The 26,973-nt window shown below is 40.6% G+C and overlaps 2 protein-coding genes across 2 annotated transcripts; one reads left to right on the top strand and one right to left on the bottom strand.

Annotated features, from left to right (window-relative positions):
- Positions 1–461: 461 nt before the first annotated feature.
- On the bottom strand, positions 462–1,024 carry LOC115621717 (protein Asterix-like). Its single transcript, XM_030515431.1, has 2 exons — positions 930–1,024; positions 462–874 (listed from the first exon to the last, which is right to left on the bottom strand). Exons 1-2 carry the CDS (start codon positions 967–969, stop codon positions 561–563), a joined length of 354 nt encoding a protein of 117 aa, XP_030371291.1. The 5' UTR covers positions 970–1,024; the 3' UTR covers positions 462–560.
- An 11,373-nt stretch (positions 1,025–12,397) lies between these two features.
- Positions 12,398–26,077, top strand: LOC115620809 (calexcitin-2). Its single transcript, XM_030514233.1, has 5 exons — positions 12,398–12,460; positions 18,569–18,770; positions 20,357–20,409; positions 21,401–21,520; positions 25,220–26,077. Exons 2-5 carry the CDS (start codon positions 18,713–18,715, stop codon positions 25,541–25,543), a joined length of 555 nt encoding a protein of 184 aa, XP_030370093.1. The 5' UTR covers positions 12,398–12,460; positions 18,569–18,712; the 3' UTR covers positions 25,544–26,077.
- Positions 26,078–26,973: the final 896 nt, after the last annotated feature.

Genomic DNA, 26,973 nt, shown 5'->3' with positions numbered 1-26,973 from the left:
TGTACTAAAAACTTAAAAGTTGCGAATCAACTAAAATCCATGAAATGGATGCCGTTCGTGTTAAATAATTTAAGTAAATAAAATTGATGTTTTGATGCTTCTGACGTCTTAACGATGGCCAACTATGTAGATGATTGGAAGAATACATACGTAATCGGTTATATTTAAAAAATTGCCAACGATTTGACAATAATTAGCTTGTCTGCGGATCTGTTTTACGTATTCAAACAAGTGAGTTCTGTTTCCTCTCCATAACACATTTTATTGTGCGGTCAAAAAGATTTAAGTCTCATACCTTAAGTCACAAGTTTCTAGAGGAGACAACAACTTCTAAAATATTTCAACGGAAATACTCTTAGCACTCGTTTCAACAAAATCTTTTAAAGCAAGACTGCTTAAACAATTTTTGTAAGAAGACAAAATGTTTATCCCCAAACATTAGATTGATTTAATTCGGTCTATTGGACTGTGAACTTTTAAAGATGCAGTCATTGTTATATTCAAGATTGATTGTTTGTTAAGGAACCTTGACAATTGCTACAGAATGGAAATATGTGAACTCAATTCCATGGAAGAGTCATGGGCTCTGGATCGCGCATATATGCCATAACTAAAGCGCTGATGCATACCACGTAGGAGGGAAAGCCCTGACTTAGGAAGTCAACCTCGCGAGAGGTGGCGAAGCTTACACAGGAACAGTAAAGCGAAAGCCAGGAGCACCATTTCAACCTCAATGTCAGTCCACACACGGAGAGGAACATACCCAGGAGGCTAACATAGTCCGAGCTGAGGCCTAGCGATCGATTCAGCGGGGGCTTGTAGCGGATAATCTTTCGCTTGCAACGAGGATCGGCAGACACGTCTTCCTTATGAGCTGGGGGAGTTTTCGGTCTATAACGATTCTACAACAATCGCTCTCACAAACTTACAAGCTTTGCCTTCACTCTTCGGGGCTTTGGAATGCGGCATATCAAATTTTGTATCTTACAATGTATGCAAAGAAATATATACATATATGTACATATATATTCTGTAGACAGCATTAGACAGGGAATGCTTATTATAACAAACTTTTAGATGTTTCTCACCTGGCTAAATTGATTTCAAATTTGCTTTACAACTTCGCTCTATGTTTCTTTTTAAAGAGTTGCAAAGGAGCTTTTTTTTATTCTTTAACATTTAAAATTAAAAAAGGAGTACTCTGTGAAGAAGTTTAATTTGATAAATCAATTATTCTTGCTTCTTAAAGTGGTCGACGTTCATCCATTTAGGGAAGTTAAAGTTATGCAAGCCTTTTTTCACACTTAAATATTTAAATATGTGGCTGCCTGTTGCCAATTAACGAAGCAACACCATCACACAAATGAATAAATCCAATTATTCTAAAAATTTGGCAGAGTTAACAAAAAAAAAACTTCTAATCGTTTGAACTTTTTTTCGTCAATTAAGAGAGCAATTATGGCAGGAACAATTGATTGCAGAACAATCTTCTTTTTTTTAAATATACTCGTTACGTTGTCAAACATTAGTAGTTTAGTGGCTTATGTTTTTTTTTGTTTTGGGAATTCTTATAAAACAAATATTTATGAATGTAAAAAAGGGTGTATGAGTGCGATTGGTAACGTATTGGTAATTAGTGGCGAACAATTCAACAACTGCATTATAATAATAATTACACAAAGAAAAAATCTCAAGAACTAGTAGTCGGGAATTCAAAATATTTGCTAACACATTTTTAAAGCAGACAAACCCTTTTTAAATGTTTGCCACCCAGAAACACAGAATTCTGATTTGCTGTTAAAGCGTGAAAGTTTAACAGCGGTGGAGCTTAACATCGTCGTTGCTTCCAACTTAACAGCGATACAACATAACAGCGATACAGCTTAACAGCGAAACAGCTTAACAGCAACACAGCTAAACAGCTTAAATTTCAATTAAATTATTAAGGTTAAAACATTTATATGAATAAATTGGTTGCTGGTTACAGTTGAACCCTTTAACAATTTCTATAGTAAGAATTCGAGTGCACTTAGTAATATATTACACATCCGTTTGAACTGTATGCAGCAAAAATACAAAAATGTCTACAGCATTTTTAAATTGGCCTTCAAGGTTTATTCTCAGCCTTCTCCTCGGTCTGTGTCTTTTTTTACGGGATCCTTCTTAACGCTTCAGTTGTCCCAGTGGCTCTGAGCTTTTATTAGCTTGAGTTGCTTTATTGCGTATTGTTTTAATTTTTGTAGTCAATTGTTGGTTTTGGGCATAATCTTAAAAATGCTAAAGAAAAACTAAAGCCTCGAGGTAGTTGCAGAATGGAAGATAAAATTGCAAATAATTTTTGAGTGCACCTTTTTTTTTACACCTAGTCGTACATGAATGGCATATTAGACTTGTACTTATGAGGTAGGATTTGCAAAAAAAGTTGTTTGCCCTTTTCGGGTAAGGCTTTAGCCATTGCTCAGTATTTCGCGAATGTTTGGCTTTGGAGCGCGGCTTCAATTTTGAACGAAGCCCCATGGTAGTGACCACCCAAGTCGTCTAGCTTGCTCCGATTTTTTTTGTGGGCAATGCTTGGCTGCACTTTATTAATAGCAATTAGTTGGCTTAAAAGCTGTAGATGCCGCTGTATTTTCCATTGACCAGTCAGCCTGGAAGTTGTTAGGTAGTTTGGTGGTTCAGTTTTCAGCAGTGGTTGTTTTTGTGTTTGTTTGCGGTTTCGATGTGGCGTTTAAGCGAAATTGCAACAAATCGAAAAAGGTAACCACAAACCGACAGCAACAACAATAACAACAACAAGTGTGTGTGTGTTTTGTTTGCCACTTGACAAGTCGCAAAATTGTCTAGCCGTTGAATTTTTAATAAATTTAAATGCTTTGAACTCGATTGAACTCGCAAACATTTTTGAGTCACAGCGTGAAAAAAGTTGCAACAGAAACACGGCAGGCCGTGTGGGCCGCCTTTCATTTGCCTGGTGGGAGGGCGGCCTCTCTTGATTGTCTAATCTCAGTAAGTGAAGCAAAACTTAAACAACACCAAGAGTCGAGTACACCGAACATCTTATGTCATAAAGCACTTTTTGCTTGCGTCTTTTGTTTGTCGCAGTGCAGTCGAAAAAAGTCGCACGCCACGCGACTGATAAACGTAATTATATAAATAGTAGCTACATATATACTTGTACGTAGCTACGAGTATTCGTAGAAAGAAGAAAAAAGAAATGGAAATACCAGCAAATACAAGGCCATAAAACAAAACAGCGAATAGGTAGAAAATCTTGTGACAGCCACCTTGGAGGCGCCTCTCCAGCTGCCGATCCATGGAAAAAGAAAAACCAAAAACTGACAAAGCGACAAAGCGACAAACGAGTCGACTTGACTCTCGACTCGAGTCGAGTCGAGTTGAGACGAATCGAATCGAATGGAATGGGGACCGAGCCAAAGACGTCTGTCTATCTGTGCATAATTACTAATTGCATTTTAATTGCATTGCAAAAATGTCTTAAATTGGAGATTGGGGCAGTTGTTGTTGCCTATGTTGTTGTTGTTGTTGTCGGGTCTGCCTCTTGGCCTATCAAATGCCTACAAAAATTAAATAAAATTTGATTTTTAAACGACGAAACGGCACTTGGGTAGCTAGTAAGTCGCGCCGATTGATGACGACACACGCTGACGAGCAGCAACAGCAACGGCGACTGCGGAACGCGCTTACATACATACATACAAGTAGCTCTCTATGTACTACTTGTAGTATGTAGGTATGTGCGCTTTTGCCAGATAAGGCACAGAGACAAGCCCCAAACACAAACACAAAAAAAAACAAAAAAGAAAAAAACACGAGAAAATGGCGAAAGAATGTCCCGTAACTCGGAGATAAACATAATGGTCTTAGTGCGGCTTATCAGCAAAACAAGCAATTGCAAAATTGCCGCAGCATTTCTATCTCTCAGATACAAATGCGGCAATTGCACAACGCCAGCGCTGGCGCTAGCATCGGCGTCGCCAGAGACGTCGCGTCGGCCGCTCGAGCAGCAACAACTGCGACCGCTTTGTTGTTGTTTAAACAAAAATGCTTGCACATGGTTGGCTGCATGTCATAACCTTAGCCTAGACCTCACACGCACACGAGTGTGTGTGTGTTGGTGTGTGTTGGTGTTGGCCCAAAAGGGTCGAGCAAGATATAAATTACCAAGCAAGTGGCAGTTCGGCCGTCTGGCTGCAAATTTGGGCCACTGCCGACTACTGCTGTGCTGTGTCTCCTCCTCCATCGTCCATTCCCCCGCCGCTGTCCCTGTCTCCGCCTCTTCCTCTTCCTCCGCCCCTGCTTCTATTTTGTAGTACCGTTTTCATGGCTTCCGTTGCCGTTGCCGTTGCCGTTGCCAAAATCAATGGAATTTTAGACTTCCGCCGTCATATCAACCGCCCACCATCTCTACTAACCAGTGCCCAGCACCCCCCAACGCCAGTCGTCTGCTGCCAAATTGGGCCGGCGGAGCAATAATTGTTATGATGCCATCGCTTTGTCTCTGCTGTTTATTTTGCATACATGTAGAGCATGTGTGTCGGACATGGCCCACACTTGTGATACCCTAACGCAACAGGAGAATGCATCTTCAAATTACAATCAGAAATCAGTCAGAAAAGTGACACTGTCTGTTACTAATTTAGAAGAATAGTAATTGGGAGTCGTAATTAAGTACTCTATTTAAATATATATTTTTTTGATGTATAACTTAATGCTCTCATTGCTCAACATAGCCAGTTATTTCCAACCACTTTACTCGTCGCTTGGTTTCATTCTTGCCAAGACTGTTTTCCTCTTCTATATTGTTTTCTGAGGACGACCTGTATCCTCCTAGTACTAGTCCATAGTATTTATTTCGTTTCAACTTCATAATATATTTGCAAAGCAAACAAAAAATAATTCGCATGCGAATTTATGTTAATTCCCGAGTGGGCTTTGAAAAGTAGATCCCAATTAGGTTTGTTACATATAATATTCTTTTGGTTTTAATTGCGCTAACAATATATTTCAAAGATACAAAATTTAGCAAATTATTTGCACACATTCATAAATATTTAAGCGATTACTTACATTCGTGTTGGAGTTGTTCGGTTTTGCCCAAAAATTAAACTAATAATAACAAAACAGGGAAATGCACCGAAAATTGGGAAAGTTAGATTAATTTCATTTAACTTAAAGCAATGATGAATATTTAAAATTAATGCTACTTATGTAGTTACAAATAGAATATTGTACCAGACAATGAAATGGAGATATCGGCATAATACGTCATTGCTTGACCCATTCAAGTATTTTTAAGCCCAAAATGAAATGATATATAACATTTTTACATTCGCCTAATAATTAATTTTACATTCGTTATATTAATATATAATATTGTTATTAACGTTGGCATTAATTTCAACATTAATAACAACTAAGTCTAAACGGCTAGAGATAAAGTATACAATTTCAAGTAATTAAGGAATTAATTAGCGCATTAAATGATACCTACCCTATATTGTATTCCACCTACATTTTTGGACGCCCCATATAGAAATAGAACAGAATATAGACTTCATAATATATTTGACTAGAAATCACATCGGGGAGCAAATTGCGAAGGCCATGGAAAAAGCATAATCTTATCTGATCTCTTACTAAATAAATAAGAAGCAGATGGGAGTTACGTACTAGTAGAAGCAACTTTGTATGCAGATGTGAAGCTTTCACAGCCAGCGCACACCTGGAAATTGTCACAATTATAACTATTATCAAAATTAACACACACAAGGCCTGATATGACCATCAGGGGAAGGGTGGGGGAGACAGTTCTTTGGCGTTATCAAGAAAATTTGTGTTCCATTTCTTTTTTTGTCACTTCCTCTCACGTGATTAAGTTTTCTTATCAGATGCAGTCGCACACATTATTTTTAGCGTAAACTCTTGGCGAACAAATAATGATATCGCTCTTTTTTAAATGCTGTTTTAAGAATTTATGGTATTGTTATTTGTTGCTAAGCGGCAATAATTTCACTTTTTAAAATAGCTTTTTAGCAATACTTGAGTAATGCCAGACAAAATGCTGTCGAATAAAAACATTTGCATGTAAAGGGCCTCCCCTTTAGGGTAAATTAAGGAAATATAAATTTTCAGCAGAAATCTTTAATTAATAATTAAATTCTACAGTAGTTGATATTGATTTACTTTTCATGGCTTACTTGAAATTTGGAATAAGTCCAAGCAGCTATCCCTAAATTAATTTGCATTGTGCTCTGGAATTGGGAGAGACTTGCACGGTAATTAAAATTTGGGTATACAGGAGTCGGTGAGTAGTGCTTAGATGTGGTTATGCCTAGTTTAGCATTTTATTTGCCTTTTGGCTAAAAAATTTGTGCCATGAAAGGTCAAGGGGGGTCTGGGGGTGCAGTGATCCAAATTAAAATTCATTTTATGGGGCCAGAAGTTATGCAAGTTTTTCGGTTGTCGTGTTGTGTGGGCGTGTAATAATTTTGAATGGGCTCGAGAGCATGTACGAATAATTGCATAAGAGGACTAGCCAAACGGTAAAATCAATTTCAGGGCCACAGCTCCAACTGGCGGAAATCTGAGCACATCAATTTGAAGGACTACTCGTAGAACGACATGAGACAAATATCGTTTGGCTGCACATAAATCTGCCCCCGCAAACAAACAAATGAGCAGACAAACAAATAGTCAGTGAGATGAGTTTACGGGCACACACACACACACACACCCACACACACATACACATGGACATGCAGTGACATGCAGACATGTTGAAAACATTGGAGGACATGTGTAATTTCTCACGTGCTGCTGCGGCTCTGCCCCAAATAGAAGGAGAACAAAACAAACAAAAATCTGAGAGCACGCAAAATGAAACAAGCAATAAAAACGTATGCAGTGCCAGTAAGCGCATAAAAGAAAAGTGCTTAAAAAATAACAGTAAATTACACACAGAGCAGCAAGAACCATCCTCCACCATCCTTCCACCATCCTCCCACCAACACATCCACACGCCATTGAAAAATTGTGCATGACGAGCTTGCATACTTTCGGGGGCAGCTGATATAATCCCGCCAAAGGATGCGATGCACGGCACTGCATGGCACTGCGGGGCTAACACAATGTTGAGGCCACCTTCACCCTATCCCTCCACGCCTCTCTGCCCTTTACATTTGGAGGGCGTTGAAGAGTTAACGGTTTGTGCAGCTGCCTGGATGGTTGGTTGGACGGTTAGTTGGATGGTCGGATGGTCGGATGGCGTTGGCGTTGGGCAAAGCAATTTTCAGCGCTTTAACCGCCACTGCACCTGAGTTTGTGGCAACCTCGGTGGCTGTGGCAGTCAGTAAATGGATGCAGGCGCCCCAGAGCGCTTGCAGTGGACCAAGTGGGAAAACACTGCGCTTTTGTGAGCGCCGGCGATACGGCGCCAAAAATGCTGCTCGGGGCGCTGCTCTATGCATGCTGATGTTAATCCAAATGAGCGGAACTTATAGGACACAGCCCGCATGCATAATTGTTCAATAATTTAAAACGTGTAATTTGAAATACAGCAAGCACTTGCCGTTTACAGACTTAACTATCGCCATTTTATAATTGTTTTTAGCCACAGGTTGTCTTTATGTTGTCAGTTCCCTAAAACACATATTTTATTTAAAAAAAATAAATCCATTTTGATAATGCAGCTGCACTACATTAAAGAGAGGGCTTTATTTCTGTGCCGTACAGGATAAAGGAGTACATTAGGTTTGGAATATACTATAATGGAAATTCCTGTTCGACTGAGGGACGAGGGAACCAAATGAATGAGAGTTGTAGACTTTTGGTAGAGCTTATAAGCCTTCTAAGTATTTAATTTCTTTTTATGTGTTTAGTCTTGAATAAATTTTAAAGTTAAAAGAAATAAACAAGCAATTCGAAATATTAAAATTACTTCATGCTGTTTTTGAATAAAATGTTATAGTTTTCTCGCGAATATCAGCTTATTAGCATCACAAGCCAGACAAAAAATTGTTCTCAGCTCGAATTCAAGACTGAATATTTTATTTTGAGGATCATAAAAATATGCAGCTATAAATATATGCGGCTGTCTTCAGTGGGTCCAGTTTTTGGAATCTTAAAACTTAAAAATTATATTATTATTTAGAGGCTAATAAAGTTCAAAGCGTATCGATATACTTAACATACAGCTCTTTATGCATATACCTTTATAAGGTATCCTGGTTTGTAGGAATATGTCGCCTCATCAAGGCACCTGAAAATGAAAAATTACTGAGGAGAGCATGGGGGGGGGGATGGAAATGCCACTTCGCGACAGCAATGCACGAGTAAGTGGAATCCTTTTGTTGTTCAACTTGTCGTCAAAATATTTGGGCAATTGTATACAACAATTGAAGAGCACAGAGAAGGCAGCGCATCTCAGCTTGGCAGAGCTTCGGTAAATTTGGTTTGTTTGGAGGTTTCTATTGTGCAGCTTCGGCTACGCCCTGCATTGTTCTTTTGGCCATTGTTGCTGTTCTGGTTGTTGTCGGTGCAACCAAAGAGAAACCCTAAACAATGCACAGAAATTACTTAATTTCATGTTGGTCTAATCAAGGTGCCAGTGTTGGGCTCAGTGGGCGTGGGGGGCAGGCTGGTGGCTGTTGTGTAAGTGTGTGTGCGACCGACTGGCCTGCATTTAATGGGCCGTTGTCGTGCCGAGCTCACGTATGCGTGTGTGCGGTCCACAACCTAAACGAGGAGCCCAGGACACGAACGTAGTCGGTTGCCTGCTGTCTGTTGCGTTTAGTGGGCGCGCGTATTTATGCTGCGAGTCAGTGGAGGAGCAGTGCATCACCCATAACATAAAATAGGTAGACAGCTAGTCCTACAGACATATACGTACATACATGTGCTGGCTGAGCATGCGATAAGGGCAGCAGCAACCTCAACAGCAACCAGAACTAGAAGTGTGGAAAAAAGCGATGCTCGGAGGCAGTCAACATTTAGCTACGGCCTGGTCATGCTAATTTCAAAGTGTGTCAATGTCGGCTTCCGTTTCCTTTTTCAACGCCAACACACAAGCAAATACGCACGCACCCACACACACACACATACGAGTACAGAGCGATAGAGCACATTTTTGCATGAATTTGCAGCCGCTGGCCACTTGAAAACCACACAGGTAAAAAGGCCACAAATTTAAACATTTGCACACTACAACACGCTCCAGTGTCCACCTGCATAAACATTTATGAACGATTGTACACTCACACATACGAGTACAACAGTGCAGGCATCCGTAGAGCAACAAGCATGGCTTAACATTTCAAGCTTGGCAGCAGATTCCACCTAAAAAATACATTTCTATCGCATTTATAGTGGAGATTTATTGAAATTATTTGTACAATTCTGCAATGAACGTTGAATATTATTATAAAATAGGGTTTTCTTATAAAAGCTTTCGAAATACAGGGTGCGCCATCTTTTATGTCGGTATGTAAATATTGAATAACTTTAACATTAGTGAACCGATTGACCTGAGTAGACCAGTGTTGAAAACCTCAGTTCAAGAAATTGTACAGAACCAAATTAAATAAAAATATCTCATACTTGAAAATCGGTTGTTTATTTTCAAAGATATTCAATGTTTACATACCGACATAAAAGATGGCGCACCCTGTATAACCGTTGCTTAGTGGCCAAAAACAACTGTTAGTTAGTTAGTGATTGAAACTAGCTTTCCCAAGTTAGTAAAGCAGTTTATTGTGTGCCGATCCCATCTACTCCGACATTACGCAAATATCAGTCGCAAGTATTGTATTAAAATATTTATTAATAAGGTCTATAATGGTTTGACATTTTTAAAAAAAATTAATAGTAGTATTTACAACCTATATAAGTTTATTACTTATTTTTTTTTAAGTGGTGCATTTTTGCATTTTTGGATACAACAAACGTTTTAACAAGCAATTCAAAAGGATTTTAAACGAAAAGTTTCCCTAATTAAGTTTCCGACTTCAATCTTTTTTGGGTTTTTGTGTTCAGATAATTAATCGTAACGAAATGTTGTCTGTACAGTTTTAAAACGTCACTCGATAACCATCATTTTTTCTGATATTTACACATTTTCGCCGAACGATTTTTTCTTTACAAAGTAATCAGCAACAGTCGACAGTTGTCAGTTGCCTGTATTGGAGCCTTCACTGTATGTGCAGTGGTGTGTCGCCCATTCGGCCGCCTGTCTCTGTGTTGGTGTTAGACGGCAATGAAACGAAACGAAACAATGGTAAACTGGTCATCCGCAATAGGCAGCAGCTGCTCAGGTCGGGCAGCGCAGTAGGCGTCGTTGCGCCAGACACTGCAGCTTGGGTGCACTGGAAACGTTTTGGAAACGAAACGAAATGAAACGATTGCCGTGACAACTGAATTGCCGCCCGCCTGCTGAGAAGACAGCAAGCAGCGTGTTTCTTCGCCTGTTTTTGCTCCTGTCCCGGCCACTTGATAAATTGGCAGCGACATTTCACCAAAAGTTGACAATTACTGGGCAAATGTATGCACTTATGGACGTGCCGATGTGTGTTTCTTGTATAATTAAAAGCATAAAAGACAGGCATAAAATTGCTTAAATGTTTTGTTCGCTTTCCGTTTGCCTTGGCTGCCGCTGCCGCTGCAGCTGGTTGGCGGTCTTTTGGCCGCTTGTTGGCGACAAGATTGAATGCGCCACGAAAATTATGCTGCCAAATGGGGCTGCTGGCGCGTCGCCCCTGCTGCTGTTGCCTCTGCTTTTGCTAGCTGTGGTAAATTTACTAAAGTATTGTTGTATGTGTGTGCCTGTGTCTGTGTTTGGCCATGTGTGCTTGTCTGCGGCTGTGTGTGTCAAGGCTGCGCTAAAAATTTGTCCAGAACATTTGCACATTTTGATTTGTTGTCTTGTCGCTGGCCATGCACTGCGAGAAAGTGGAGTGGCGGCCATTCTTTGGGAGAGGCTCTACTATGTACTATATATGCAATAGCCGTGAAGTATGCCACGAATATTGTTGTAACGATGAATGAGTTAAGAAAATGGCCGATTGCTTCTGGAGAAGTTTAGTTTGCTTAAATTCGGATATTCAACAATTTGTGTATATTCTTTGGTTTATGAAAATAAAACGATCCATTAATATGCCACTTTCTTAAGATATTGTTGTACAATTAAATTGCAGCTTTAATAAACAAACTTCCTTGTTATTCCCTGAAGTCGCTCAAAATGAAGAATTAAATTAATATCGACTTGAAGGCCTTGAAAGTTTGCACAGGTTATAGTTTATTAAAAAAAAAATAGGTTAAAAATAGTTTATTACTACTCTTAGATTTCAATCTATAAAGCTCTCAATAAGCTAGTAATGTTACAACATCCAGCAAGACAGAGTCTCCTAGAAGCTAACAAGCTTAAGTGCTTAAACGTGTATGGAAAAGTTCTTGAATTAAAAATAAAATCCCATCATAGCAAACCTAAATATTTGCATATTTGCTTACCAAGAATAGTTAAATACACAACTCATAAAAGTTCGCTGCATTATTGACTCCGATAACATTATAATCAATTTTAGTCGCTGTTATTAGAAAATAAATCAAGGAGCACAACATTATTATAAATGCTTAAAATGTTCAACAAATATATACTTTTCTACATATCATATTATAATCACTTTTAGTCCCTGTTATTAGAAAATAAACGAAGAAGTATAGCTTTGTTATAAATGCTTAAAATGTTCAACTCCAACCAGATAGCAGGTGAAGCTAAATGGGAAAAAGGTACTTTTAAGTGAAGACTCAGGCTTTTGTTCCATCCCAACCAAATGCACAACACAACAATGGAAGTGAAACTAATATAGAAATTGGTATTAGCTTTCGATCCTCAGCCTGCATTTTCTGTAAGTGTTCAGTCTTGAAACCAAAAATGCCGCATGCTGGCCTGAGTTGTGCACGTGGTGGCCGAAAAACAAACGGGCCAGCAGAGCACAAATACAACGCTGTGCACACAGACACAGACACACACACACACACACACACACAGACACACAAACATTCAAAGAGAAGCACGCGCGAAGTGCACAGCAGTAGGCAGCAGCAGCGACGGCAGCAGTTGCAGCGAGACTGTGGCAGCGACGTTGGCAGCGGCAGCGGCGCAGCGATAAGATAAAATTCGCGTTGACAAAGAGCGCCCAAAAGCGATGGCAGAGCCGACGACGCCAACGCCGCTGCCTCCGAAGTTCTGTAACGACAACGACGACAACAGCTATGACGATGACGATGATGATGATGATGACGATGGCTGGCTGGCTGGCTGGCTGCCTGGCCGTTTGGTTGGTGCTTATAAAAGCCGCTGGCTCGGCACGAGCGAGCATCACAAAACGGCGAAGCGCGTTCCCGAGCACACCGAGCACAGTCTAAGTGGAAAGTCAACCAGCCAACGGTAAATTGAAGCAGTTGCCTGTGTGTTGGTGTGTCTGTGTGCGTCTGTGTGTGCGTCTGTGTGTGCGTCTGTGTGTGTCTGTGTGAGTGCAGGCGTGTTTGTGTTGAGAGTTTCCGTTACAAAAATACAAATTTGAAAAACATTTCAAAAACCGACAAAAGAACAAGCAAGAAGTAAAGAGCACAAGTGGCAAGAGCGGCGGCAAGGCACAGTTCTTTGTATGCCTTCCTGAGTGGTAACTGCTGAGCAATGAACGGGGAATGGGGAGCGGGGAGCGGTGAGTGGACAGCGAAGGGGCGGCTCACCTGCAGGCCTCATCGTCCGTCATCGAGCGAAAATGTAACAAGTACAAGAAAACTCAGCTGTTGTGCATTTGCGCCTTTGTAATGAATTCACGGAAAATGTGGCAAGTACTGCAAAGTTTTCCATAAACTTTTCAATTTTTGAACAGAACAAAAAAAAAAACAACAACAACAAATAAGAAAAACTGAATAACTGAAAATACGCGTAACGAAAATGAAAATAAAAAAAAGAAAACCGCTTGCAAGGGACATGAAAAGAGTAGCGCGCTCAAGGATCCTCGTCCTGTCAGCTTCTGTTGTTTGCACAGCCGTCGCGCCTTAGGCTGCGTTCCTGGCCAGTGTCTTCTCGCTGTTGTTATTGTTGTTGTTGTGCCTGCGTCCACAGTTGCTGTTGCAGTTGCAGTTGCAGAGCCACAAATTAAATGTAAATTAATGCAAATTACACAAAATTACTGCGAGTTGTGACCAACGCACAAGCGCATGCAACAACGGGGACCGTCCCCCGTCTCCCTCGGCTTGCTTATTGTCTCCGCCTCGTGGTGGCGCTCAGAAGATAAAAACTGGACAATGCTCTATACTTGCATTGTCTATTATTTTAAATTGGCTCGACAAATTTACGGCAGCGAAAAGCGAAAAAGTAATTAGTGTCGGTCCGTTCTCAAATGCGCCATTGGAGTAAAGGCAGCCAACACTTTTCCGACTGTGCTTACATCTTGGCGTGGTACGTGGGATCGCTCGTAATCAAGGGAGATCAAACAGTTAGCTGCTCTGCGAAATAATTGCAGCCCTAGACTGATGATGTGCTTATTTTAAAACCCGCCCTAATTAGACGCAGACCTAAGTCTGTTACAGATACAGTTTGTAGTTATGGAACAGAATTGCATTTCTCAATAACTCTCACAACTATCAACTGACTCTGCATGAGAAGGCGAAGAAACTATTTATGTGGACTGTGTGGGGAGGAAATTCATTATTTTAGCAATTAGTGTGTGCAATAATTTGTGATTTACGATTGCCAATTTAAGTGCAGGAATTGCAAATCAAATGCTTAGCATTAGCTTGAACTTGAGTTGTTAAGAGTTTTAATGCTGCTCTGCTCTTAGATTTTTGCCCATTTCTTCTATTTTTTTTTTTCAAAATACAAATTTTTAGGGAAGGTAAATAATCACAATACTTTATTAGTTTTGAGTTATATTTTAAAATTAAAAATTATGAAAATTAAATCAATTGAGAGTCACAATTATTAGAAGTAGTCTCTTCTTGCAATGAATGTGAAATATAAGCGGACGTTCTGTCCAAATCCTTCGAGAAATGAGGATAACTAATTCCTGATTATTTCTAAACTAGACTTTTCGAGAATGGATTCAAAACGCTCTTCAATTATATTGCAATCACTTTTGGGATAGTTCCCCTCCCGAGAAAAAGACTTTTTCAAACGTGTGTCTTACTTAAGAACTGTTCTGTTATGTACAATTATTGACAATCATTTGTATATCCTTGCTAATGCAATGCGTGAAGCATTTGAAAAATTGACAGATATTGACAGATAGGCGCTTAGTGCAGGGCCAGAGGGTGCCAGCTATTCGGTCTTCCGGTCTGCAGGCTGTTGTGCAGCTGATTGATGGCCAAACGATTTCCGTGGTCGATGGACGTCACTGCAAACTGCGTAACAACAGCGCAGAGAATAGGCCTCTCAAGGTCTCTGTGAATGATTAGAGACAGAGCAGCTGCGCGTCTTTCTACAGCCGAGCATTGTTGTTGCCTCTATGTAAGCACCGTAGAATTCTACATTTTACAAGAGTTATAAAACTCTGATTCAATTACGATGCATCGCAGAAATTCATATACGGCTTCAAGTCTCACCCAGCATCTATAAATTTGTGGGGTCATCAATTTTGAGTTATATTGGAATATAAAAGTTCGGTGCCACTCTAGCCACCCTCTTTCGCTATGATTTTGTGGCACTTCCTGGGCCACCCGCGTCGCATGAGAAATGCAATTAAAATTTGATGTCCTCGCGGTTAATATATTACGCAGATGATTAATTTTGATGGCGAATAGTCTATAAACATTGAAGGCATAGCAGTGTTTGCTTTATTAGAAATTGAGTGTCAATTCCCCATGTTGCGCCCAATGCATGTGTGCGTGCGTCATTTTGTGGCATGCAGCGTGTGTTTTTAATGCGCTGGAGTATTGGTAATTAAAATGAAACTTAAAAATAATTTATGTCGATTATAGACGAGCGTCGCAAAGGGCGATATGAAAGCGAAATGCTTGGAAATTTATGTACGCGACAGCAACAACAACAACAACAGCAACACAAAGCAATCACACAGCAACAGCAACAACAACAATAACATCATAAAGCAGCAACAAAAGGCAAGGCCTATGGGAAAATTACGGCGCATTTTCGGCCGCGCTAAGCGGGTCGTATGCGTGATGTTCTCTCTCTCTATCTCCCTCTGGGTATGAGTGTATATTTGTGAGAGTGTGTGTGTGTGTGTTCGTATGTTTATTTGTCACAGAGTAAGAATTCAATTTACGCGAATATTCAATTATTAATGTTGCATCGTGTTGCCTATTAAAAGGCTTTAAGCATCCATTCAACGCATGGCAAATGGCGAATGGCGACATGCGAGGCTTAAACTGCAGCTGTTTGTGTGGCTTATAGAACGCGTGCGATGGCAACCCTGGCTGACATGGTTAATGAAAAACAGATTCGCTTTCGCTGCGTCTGAAATTCAATTTGTATTTTCCAAACCATGCCCACCGCCCACAAATAATTCACACGCAGGTGGGCAATTAATGAACTGTGACAGTAAATTGCGTTTGAATGTGTCTGGACAGGGTGTCGTATGCGCAATTTGAATACTATATAGTATATACTATATGTCGGAATTGACGCGTGCTTTAACTTTGGTTTCCATTTGGGCATCACGCGCCAGCCTTCAATGCTGAAAATACACAATTAAAAAGGCATCTACACGCATGTAAATGGCAATTATATGCAAATTGTAATTGTACGCGACAAATATTTGTGCAATTATGTTCGATGTTATTTTACTGTAGTCCTTGAACGACGAACATTAAGAATGGAGACGGAAAATGATAAGCTTCAAAGCATTAAATGCACAAATAATCAATTATAATAGCATATAATCGGTCGAAAGTAATTTAAGCTCGGAAAATTCCAATAGCTTGTCTGCCTGAATTTTAATTTATTCACCCATCTTTTGGCAAACCCAAAGTTGTATGTAAATTGTTTTGCATTGCAAAATGTTGCATTAGGCTTTGTTTTTTAAATTCCTGCCTCTCTTGTGTCCTTCATTACAAAACAAAAAGGTGGGCTTAAGAGTATTTTGACATTTAAATGTGGTTAAATGTTGGTTAAAGTGTCCGTTAGTTTATTAAAGTAAATGCAAAAGCATGAAAATGCAAGGCTTTTGAGCGGAAAAAGGGTATTTGAGTTTGGGGAATGGCACACCTATGAGTGAACATTTGTTAATAAAACTGCAGAGTGCTGATAGTCTTGTTTTCAAGAAAAAGCACAAAAAGTTTCAATTTAGTCTTAAGTTGTAACATCAATTCAAGTTTCCCAAATGATACTCCATTTATAGCGCTTCTAAAATCCTGAAGGACTGTTACTGCGGCTGATGAGCAAATTGCGAAATACTGTTCCCAGCTTTTGTTACTTTTGTACGGACTCTACACTTGGATTCTCTAAATAAGGAATCATTCGATTTTAAAGAGATGACAAGAATCTCAATTGCCACAATATACAGACATAGAAAATGGAATTCTTTAGATTTAAAAAAAGACTAAATTAGATTTCAACAGCAACAACAGTCATTTAATGAGATTTATCTCTTAACAGACATTTAAATTATTGAAGTTTAAAGAACATATTGCCTTTTCATACAACCTTTTTGGGTTTCAATTTTGCATAAGCTAGGTTTATTTGATTTTAGCTTCAGGTGTAATATACCGGAAATTGTATTGTTGGCTCATGCCTTGTTGGCAGATTGAATTCGTTTTGTCACTGCCATGAATATTGGGTCAAGGTTTTCGGCACGATCCAGGCTGCGACGTGTTTTAAGTTCACAACTTTAAAAAAATATACTCGGCCGATTCAAATGAGTCGCCAAGGTCTGAATCGATCTGTCGAATACCAACAGAACGATTTTCGAACACGTTTTATTTTCCTTTAGCGACCTTTCCCCCTTCCTCAACAATTTATTTGGGACATACAGTCTTTCCAACATATACATTGGAAAAAGACAACAGCAGCCATGTCCCTACTAATTAGGAAATCGTGTCCAAACCATGACAGAATATCAAATACATTAAATACCAATTCCTTTTATGTGCGCTTACTTAAGCGGAAATTCTGAAAATATTCTGTTTGTTGGTGCTTAGCCTTCTTTTTGAATTGAGCGTCCATTGTGGCTCACAAACTGCATCACAAACAAAATTACATCAGCCCCTCTCATTTAATTCAAATGATTAAAATGCTTGAGCCCACTTCTGTCAATGCAATTGACGTGCACATCCAATTTATCTCTTATTTGTGCTCAAGCAGCAGTATTTTAATTCAATTTCCAAGGCAAAGTGTATAGTTCTCGTATTGTTTAGTCTCCTTGTCTCTCCTCATTTTTTATGTCTGTGCGCTGTTGTTTTAGAATGAACAAAAATTTCTTGTCGCTCGCCTTAACCGTAATGTTTCCATTTTACAGTCGTTGCAGTTTAGTGTTCAGTTCGAGCGACTCTGCTCCTGCTCCTGCTCCTGCTCCCGCTCGTGTCCTCCTTTGCTCCTCGCACAACAAGCCAACAGCGTCGCGTCATCATGTTGCTTGCATTTCACGTTCCACTTGACATCCTTGCTGCAATTTCCTTGTTGGGAAATTATGCTCGGCTCGTCACACTATGCGATGAGATAAATAAAACAGCAGGTTTTAACATGCAACTCTCTGTGTGTGTGTGTGTGTGTCTGTGAGTGTGTGTGTGTGAGTTTGTACCGCTTGGGTTCCGGTTAATAATGGCAGGCGAGGCGCGTCATCGCCGCCAAAGTAAACGAAAGTAAACAGTTCTTGACGACGCAGCTTGCTTAATGGCAGCTTAACAAACACGAAGGCCCTTTGAAGCTGGCAATGACCAGCCAGGCCCTAAACGGAGGCTGTTGCCGCTGGCTGTCAACCTGAATCGTGCATTCAATGGCTTTATGTGCTTCCCTCTTTAATTTAGCGGCGCACAGCCATGCCTACCCGCTCAACTTTCTCTCCCACTGATTGAAGGTTAAATGAGCCGTGCCACGCAATGCACACACACACACACACATTAGCTCACACATACGTACATATAGTGTGTGCCTGCATGAGCTTAGCATAAGTTTGCATTGCATTACGCGTATCTCTTGCCATCTTTAGACAGTTTTATTTTATTTCCCTTGGCTGAATTAGCAGGCATAACTAAGCCAGTCAGCCCCAGCCTCCCAAGCCACCATGCCCTCAGTTTTGCATGCAAATCTCTTCCCTTCCGTTCGCCAAGCCGCCTTTTTTAACGAGCACTTAAATGAGCACAGACAGAGATTTAGATGCAGCCATAACTGTCGACGCAATCCTCTCCCAGCCCGCATCTTTCCTTCAGCTGCAATCGCTTGATTACACTAACCCAGCACTGTGGCAGCCTGCCCCGACGGATATACGTTTGAGGATATAAGTGTGCCAGTTTTAAATTTCAACGTGTATTGCCTCATTTGCCAATTTTATTGTGATGTGCATTTCTTTTGCTCTTGCTCTTGCCATTCCAGTGCAGTTTTCAATTTCCGTTTGTGCAGCTTTACACGACCGCAAACAGCAACAACAACTGGATAGCAACGAGGATAGCAACAGCTACCAGCAAACGAAATAAAAACAAGAGTGCAATAAAAACAGAAAACTAAAAAAACAACAATATGTCGATCTCCGATTTTCGCAAAAAGAAGCTTCTGTTCCTGTTCAATGTATTCTTTGGTGAGTATGGTGAAGCAGGGGAGGCCCTTTAAAAACACAAGATTGGGGGATACGGGGGCATATGTGAGTGTCTCCATTGGTGATGAATGGGAACTGCTAGATTTGCATTTTGGTTACCACTTGTGTTGCCTTCAATTGCGAGCAATACTAAAGCTTAATAGAATATGCTATAAATTGGGGACTATTACTATTTGGAGAATACTTTTATGCACAATTCGAGAGACAAAGTACATGCTTATAAAGAAATACATGCACTATTTGAAGAAATAAATAATTCAGCGGAGTAGCTTACAATTTTGTAAGGCAGGAACAATAACTTGTGGCAATCAATTAAAGTAGACTACAAGTTTAAGTGATTGTTAACTTTGAAGGGAAAAGGACACAGTGCGGGCTCACTAGAGAGACTGTTGAAACTTCAGATGAGAAGAAGCAGAGTTGAAAGACTTGTAGTTCTTTCCAGTAATATTCGAGTTGCTTGAAGTTGCGTTACGAGGGAACCTGTACTAGAATGGATTCAGACTGATCGATAGCTTTAGGTTGCCTAAGAAAGAAATGGTGCAAAAAACACCACACGGCGTATACGTGATGAGAAAATGTTGTCTCATAGAGTGTACATATTCGTTATCGCAGTGTCTCAAGTCGAGCTGCTTGCATATTCAACGCACTTGTTATTGGAACAGACGTAGTGTTTGTCTTAAATCATATTTGCTTTGCAAATGCAAATGTAATGTGCGCTCAAAAGCATGCTACACTTTTTGTTTACCTCCCACTACGCGAGCTGATGGAAGGACAACACAAAGTCCATCCTCTGAGTGGACTAAGTGCTTTTCAATTACACACAATGCATGCATACAGGCAACTAATTAGTGGCAGCCTTAAAGTTTGCAACGCCCGCAGTGGAGAGTCGCTACAACGGACGACTACGAGCATTTCTAATGGTGTTGGGGCCCTTGACATTGAAAGCCCTTTGGTTGGCATTGAACAATGAAGTGGCCATTTGCACACCGTTGCAAACGATACGTCTAACACGTCCAACACAGCAGCAGCAGCAGCAACAACAAGGACTGCAACAATGTCCTGTCAGCACGTGGCGAAAAGCCAAATTTTGGGTCAGTCTATTGAAGGGGGCAGGGGGGAGCAGGTCGTAGCTTTTGGCAGGCATTTGAAAATGTTCGTACAGCAACAGCAGGGATTATCGAGTGATGCAAAGAGGCAGGGGAGTATTGGGGCGACAGAGGAAGTGCAGCACAGCTGTGCGAATGGGGCGCGCACCATGAAATCCGTTTAACTTGCATTTATGTTGCTATTTTTCATTGTCCTCGCTGCGCACTTTCCAACAACAACCACAACAACGAAAACAACAATAATATGCTAACCAACTGCCGCAATACACGAAAAATTTGCTTTGCAATTTACGCTGACTGCTCGCTGCCGCCGTCAACGTCAACGCCAACGCCAACGTCGACGTCAACGCCGTTGCCGATGCCGACACCCGCAACGAATTGGCTAAAATAATAACAACAATGCAAACAATGCGCTGGCGTTCAAAAACGGAATAACAAAACACACAAACAACCAACCAACAGATGTGAACCAAAGCGGCGAAATTGACGTGAAGGACTTCGAGCTGGCCATTGAGGTAAGTGCGGGTGCGGGTGCGAGTGCGGGTGCAGGAAGAGTTGGGGGCAAGTGGAAAACTATGGAAAATATGCCGAAAAATTGTGTGAATTGTGAAAATTGCCGCAATAAATATGCAAAATTTAAATAAACTAGTTGGAATGTTGCAAAGTATTTTGTTGCAAGCATTTATAGCTCTAATAATATTTGTACCCTTCAATGCCAAACAAGATTTTGTGCTCGCACCAAAATGTATTGCCAGAATTCCTTAGGCCTCGCATGCAGTTTATGAGCATAAGAAATTATTGTTTTTGCATAAACTTGAAGACAAATGCAGCAACAAATTTGAATATGTTCTGAAGTCTGGCATGGGCAGAGAAATAAACTCTAAAATAGTACTTAAACCACTCGAATTCCAATTTCCATAGCATGGTTTGTTGCAACACTTGAAAAAGAGAAAAGCCACTAACTACAACTAGTTAGCCTTTGAGCTATTCTTTATGGAAACAACCAAGCCATTCTAAAGTGAAGTTTTCATGCGATATATATTGATTATTATCAGGAAGTAAGAAGGTGATTAAAGCTTTGCAATCTGCCAATACTTCAAAGAAAGTCCTCATTGCTTCGATGCTGGAACATACTCTTTATTTTTAGAAAAATGTGAAAACTGCACATATCCCTCTGAACCATATTTTTGGATAGTTCATATACTATATAGACGAGTTACTCTGTTTTTTTCCCCACCATTTCAGTTTATATGCATTTGCATTTTATTTTGCTTTTTTCTGCTGTAGCAGCCTTTTTTGCTGACTGTTGATTTCCTGGCATTTTTTTCTATTGACTTTCCAGCACGCAACTGATAACTCAATTTACATACGAACACAAACACACACACACACACACATACACATATATGTATATATAACCATATAGTAGTGTATTATACATACATCATGCATCACATGGCGAGCACACACGAGATTTTATTGTGATTGTTTTTGCTGTTCTTGCAGCGTGTTTGCAAACTGCGTGGCTGGGCAAAGGATACGCCGAAGAACAAGGAGACGTACGATGTGATGATGGAGATTTGGAATGGCCTCAAATCGAAAGCTGACAAGGATAACGACGGCCAGGTGAGATCTAATTTGTGGCTTTTCTCTCTCTCTCTCTCTCTCTCTATTTATTGAGTTGCACATTTGGCAAGCCCGAGGCAAAAGGACAAAACAGAGAACAGAAAACCAAAAACTGCCAACTGGCGACTGGCAACTGCATGTCAAGTGTTTGGGGGGCAGGCTTCATTTTTTGTTGAGTGGCTTCATTGTCACTGCCAAAAGTGCTGAAATCTATGGACTGCACTCGGGGCTATTGTGTCTGCAACTGCAACAGCCATAGCAATTGACAACGAGTGCGCAGTCTGACACAAAAACGCAAGTAGGGGCAGAGTCATATGAATGCGAGTTCATACATATATCAGAGAAAGTCGGTCGCATTGTGCGAACACTGCCGGAAATTCTTGGAGGATATGCCAGTGCTTAGCAATAAAGATGACGCCATTTTGAAGTCGAAGTTGTAAGAGAAGCGTATTAGTCCCACGGTTCCTTCAGCGGCTTATTTTAAATTATTGTGACACTTTTTCCTCTCGAGCTTCCAATGTTTTTCAGCTCCCATTGCATTTGAATGCAAATAGTTTGTTATAGCTTTTCTGCGAATGCTTGTACAATCTCGTTTCTAAGCCGCACATTTCCTCAGTGTATTGCCAGTTGAGTGCGCTCGGCGCTTCGCATTGTCAGCGGCAGGCGAATTTTCATAAATTTTCGTAAATTTCCTTCCATTAGTTTGGCATGCGGCGGGCGCACAATAAACAAATTCCTCAGTCCGCACAAGCGACGACCATGGCGGAAATTGAATTGTGAATTTAGAAAACACTCGTAAGTATTTGGAGTATGCAGATTTCGTGCTTGGCCAACTAAAGCAGACTGATGGCAAAGGAAAAGCTAAAGCCAATGGCAAACGACAACGACAGGTCGTTGCAGTAAGCGTTCAAACTTTGGCCGCAAACGAGTCTTTCGAATGATAGTTTGCACAAGTTTCGGCGATTTAGCGCAAGGTGCTGCGGAGCTGATTGAAATTGTGGGACGACGCCAACAACTATGACTATAGCTATGGCTTTTGTATAATCAGACGGCACAAATTAAATTATAATCTCGACTAGGCATTCGCATGCAGCACAGTTTCCACAATACAGTCGACAACAGCCACAGCCAAGGCGGCAACAAAGACTCGATTGCGATACAATGTAACGAGAAATTGAAATGTCAGCGCTATGCCGGCGACTGGTAAACGGCAACGGCAACGGGAAGCTGCACTTGGATAGGCCTGGGGGGCGCGACCGCTAGGGGAGGACAACGACCGCAGCTTAATTCAATTGAAACGAGCGTGCGCGTGCATTCGAGCTGGCATCGTGACAAGCCATACTTGTAATCACGTCGGATTTTCCCCAAATCCATTCCAACTCTACTCAATTGCCTTCCCTTGATTTGAAACTGAATTTCACTCCACTATGCAAGACTCAACTAAAGCCAATAACTATTTCTTCAGTTTTAATACCAATTCAAGAATTTAGTGACCCCGATGTCCGGGTCAGCATTTGGTTTATAAATTCTTTTTAACCGAATCTAAAAAGTGAGTCATCTTTTAAATTCGTCCATATCTTGTATTTGATTACATTTTAATGTTGCTTGCCTTTCTATGTATTGGTATTATCAGCAAAATCGCAACATACTTGAAACCTCTGCGATACTTGCATTGTGTTTCAATTCTACACCCATGAAATGAATCTCCTTTGATACATTTTGTTTTCATTTTCTACTCTAAATTAATCGCCATAATCACAAATGGAAATGAAGAGTTGACTTTTTACTTGCAACATTTATAATCAAAGGAATGAATTGGAAAGAATTGTTTCCAAGCTGGTTGATAATTCAATACGTATCTTCAGAAGTCCTGTTTAGCAATACAGTTATAGGATATTGTTTATTCATGTCTTATATAATTTTCTAGAGCATTGTCGATGGGCTGCTTCAGTCCACCATTACCACTTTGTTTCTCATTCGAATGGAACACTGTACACCCTTAAAACTACCACAGTTGTTACATTTCCATAAAACAAATGGCAGTGAGATTGATTACTTTCTTTAAGCTTTTTTCTCTACTTTATATAACTTCGTTTACATTTTCTAAACACTATGGGTGAGTTTTATCTTCTCTGTACAAATCTAGACCATGAGTTAGTATACAATATTGTTTTCGTATTCCATTTCAACTACTTCAACTACTACTTCCTTAACTTTCGTAATTTCTTCATTACTTTCCATCTCTACTTTAAATGATTTCGTGTCCATGTGTGTTTTTTGAGATACTAATTCGATGTAGCACTGTCGATGGGCTTCTCCAGTCCACCATTGCCATTTCGTTTCTCAGTAGAATGGAACACTGTACACTCTTAAAACTAGTACAGTTGTTTCATTTCCATTTAATTTTCTCTAGTGAAGTTGAGACTTTACTTCGTTTATATTTTTTTTATCTTCTCTGAACAAAACTAGACCATGATTTAGTCAACAATATTGTTTTCGCACAAAAACCAATTCGTAGTGAAACTTCCATAATCATTCTCATTTCGTCATCACTATTCCGTACTTCCATCTCTATTTTAAATGATTGCGTGTCCATGTGTGTTTGTGAGATTCTAATTCGATGTGGCATGGTCGAGGGGCTTCCTCAGTCCACCATTGCCATTTCGTTTCTGAGTGGAGTGGAACGCTGCACACCTCTGCAGCTACTTGCGTTGTTTCGTTCCATTGCACCAAGCCGATTGTTTGCTTTCTGGTCATTTCATTAGCACTTCCATCTCTAGCTTATGTGTTTGTGAGCTTCTAAGCATTGGCGCGCGACTTGGCTGATGAAGTGCTGCTTCTGGGACCTACAAGTTGGGTTGCTGGCCCTCTTGGCTGTTGGTTGTTGGCTGTTGGCCAAAAAGTTGACGAAGTCTCTGCAAATAAGCCGAGTGCCTTTTAAATTTACGAGCTTAGTTGCCGCTGTGGCTAACGCGACGTACGCATGCCGCGGGGCACACTTTTCGCAACAAACGCAACAGTAACAACAGCAACAACAACAGAAATTATAACTACAACAGGAGCGGTCAAGGATGGGCAGCCTTTTGGCATTTCAATTGGGCCACCAGCGCCACTTACAAGCAATAAACATAAAAAATATGCAGTCGGCTGTGCTGTGCTTTGCGGTCTCGCATTTGGCCAATTGGCTCTGCAATTGATGGGCCGCCCATTGTCTATTGTTTTTTATTTATGGCCATATTAAAACGTGCCAAAGCGTAACGGCTGTTTGGAAGAGACCTCAAGGTGGGGTGGGGGCCACCAAGGCGGTCAAGGCGTTTAGTGGGCTGCGACGCCGTCTGCGGTAATTGCTGTTGGCCTGCCGTTTGCCTAAAAACGCTAATAACGCTGCTGTGGTCAAAAAGTATGCTAGGCTTGTTAGTGGCGCATAAATTATGGGCTGGTGGAGGACCGCACTGCCGAGCCGAGCCGAGCCGGCCGACAAGTTTAACGAGTTTAATAGCCAATGGGATGTTTTATGTGCCAATGCTGGCCCGGGGCGGGGGTCAGGCCTTTAATGTGCTTTGTCGCGGGGCGAGGCGCGATGCGGCCATAAATCGGTTGCTTTTAACGTCCTGTCGTCACCCACTTCCCGCACCCCCACCCCCACCCTACCCCACCCCACCCACTCAAGAAACTGGCTCAACCACATTGTCTTTGCAGGTCAGCGTCGATGAGTGGTGCAACATGTGGGACGCGTACGCGAAGGATCCGAGCTCGGTCATGGACTGGCAGAACGCGTACATGAACTTCATGTTCGATCTGGAGGATGCCTCGCACGATGGCGGCATCGACGTCACGGAGTTCACGCTCGTCTGCTCCAGCTACGGCGTGGAGAAGTCGGAGTGCGAGCAGGCCTTCAGCAAGATGGCCCAGGGCCAGACGGATGTGACGCGCGACCAGTTCGCCGCCTTGTGGAAGGAGTACTTCTCCGCCGAGGATGTCAACGCGCCCGGCAACTTCATCTTTGGCAAGACCACCTTCTAACTGGGCTGAGGCGCCCCTCCCCTTGACGCGGTCTATGGCAACAAGTGAAATTTCAAATTTAAATTAGCAATTAACTTAAAGACGATTCAATTCAATTCTCTTAATTCGCCCATCCAGTTAGCCAAAGAAGACAAACCAAAAACAAAACCAAACAAAACCAAACAAAACAAAACAAAACAAAGAAAAGAAAAGCAAAAAATCCAAATATATGAAGCTCCGTCGTTGTTAGCTAATTAATGTTTTCCTCTCAGCTCCTTCCCAAACAACAACTATTCCAACTTAGTGTGTCTATTTGTCTATATTTTTGATCGCGAGTAATACTATAGTTAAAGATTCAATTATCAAAACGGATTCAAGTACCTTAGTGAGTATTGTTGACCCCCAAAGTAACTAAACCAGTTAAACCGTCGAGTTGTTTATGTGTGTGTAGATGTCGTTTATCGTATCGTAGCTATATTGTGTACTATTATGAATATAAACTATAAAGTGTTCCAACCAATTTCAACAATAAATGCAAAATATCTACTACTATTACTACTACAACTACAACAACCATTAAACCAATGCCTTGCCTGCATTGCATGTATTTATCTATTGTAGAAGGGGATGGCTGTGGGCCAAGAGACGGGCTGGTTGCGCATAACGTATACGTTAATGTATCCCTTCGGGCTAGCAATTTATGAAAATTATAATTTTCCCCTTGGCTAGCAGCGAAACCTTGAAGCCTCGCTGGCGGGTGCGTAATTTATGCAACGACATGCGCTTTCCAACACTGCTTAAGATATTAATGTATGGTAAGTGAGGGGCATTATGTTCTCATAATTGCGGTCTGCACACATTTTCAGTTCCAAGCAGGTGGCGGAAGTATCTCAAATTTGTGAACCAAAGCGTCCTTTGGATAGACTGTTTAAAATCTGTCTTAGTATTGTCATATACTTGTAGGTTAGACTTGGTGGAAAACACTGACAAAATTTTTATGAAATGCAGAAAAACTCTTTCTTTTAAAAAGGTTGGTAAGATTGTTAAGATATAGTTTAACATGAGAATCGCAGAAATGCTAGCATATGTATTAAGAAATCTCTTCTAAATAGTTTCTGGGCATCTAAAAAAATGAAACTCAATTTCCAATACTAGATTTGGCTCAAATTTCAATAAAAATGCACGTGTCTTGCCAGTTTTCGACAAATTTTCAGTTAAACCTTTAAAATAATAATAAAATTAAAATAAACAACTTCCCAATTGTAGAACATGTTTTTAAAATTACGCATGTTTTAGTATAGACATTTTTTTTCCAGTGTACAATTATGGATTGATTGATTGCAATTTCTAGAAGGAGAAGAGCTTTACTGTTTCTTCCTGATGTCGATGATATTGGTTTAAAATTCACAATAAAACTCTTTCGGACCTTGGTTTTGACTTTATTACAATTT

Source organism: Scaptodrosophila lebanonensis, unplaced genomic scaffold (assembly GCF_003285725.1).
Source record: "Scaptodrosophila lebanonensis strain 11010-0011.00,11010-0021.00 unplaced genomic scaffold, SlebRS2 tig00000024-arrow-pilon, whole genome shotgun sequence".
NCBI classification, from domain to species: domain Eukaryota; kingdom Metazoa; phylum Arthropoda; class Insecta; order Diptera; family Drosophilidae; genus Scaptodrosophila; species Scaptodrosophila lebanonensis.
This window is presented reverse-complemented; position numbering and strand designations above follow the sequence as displayed.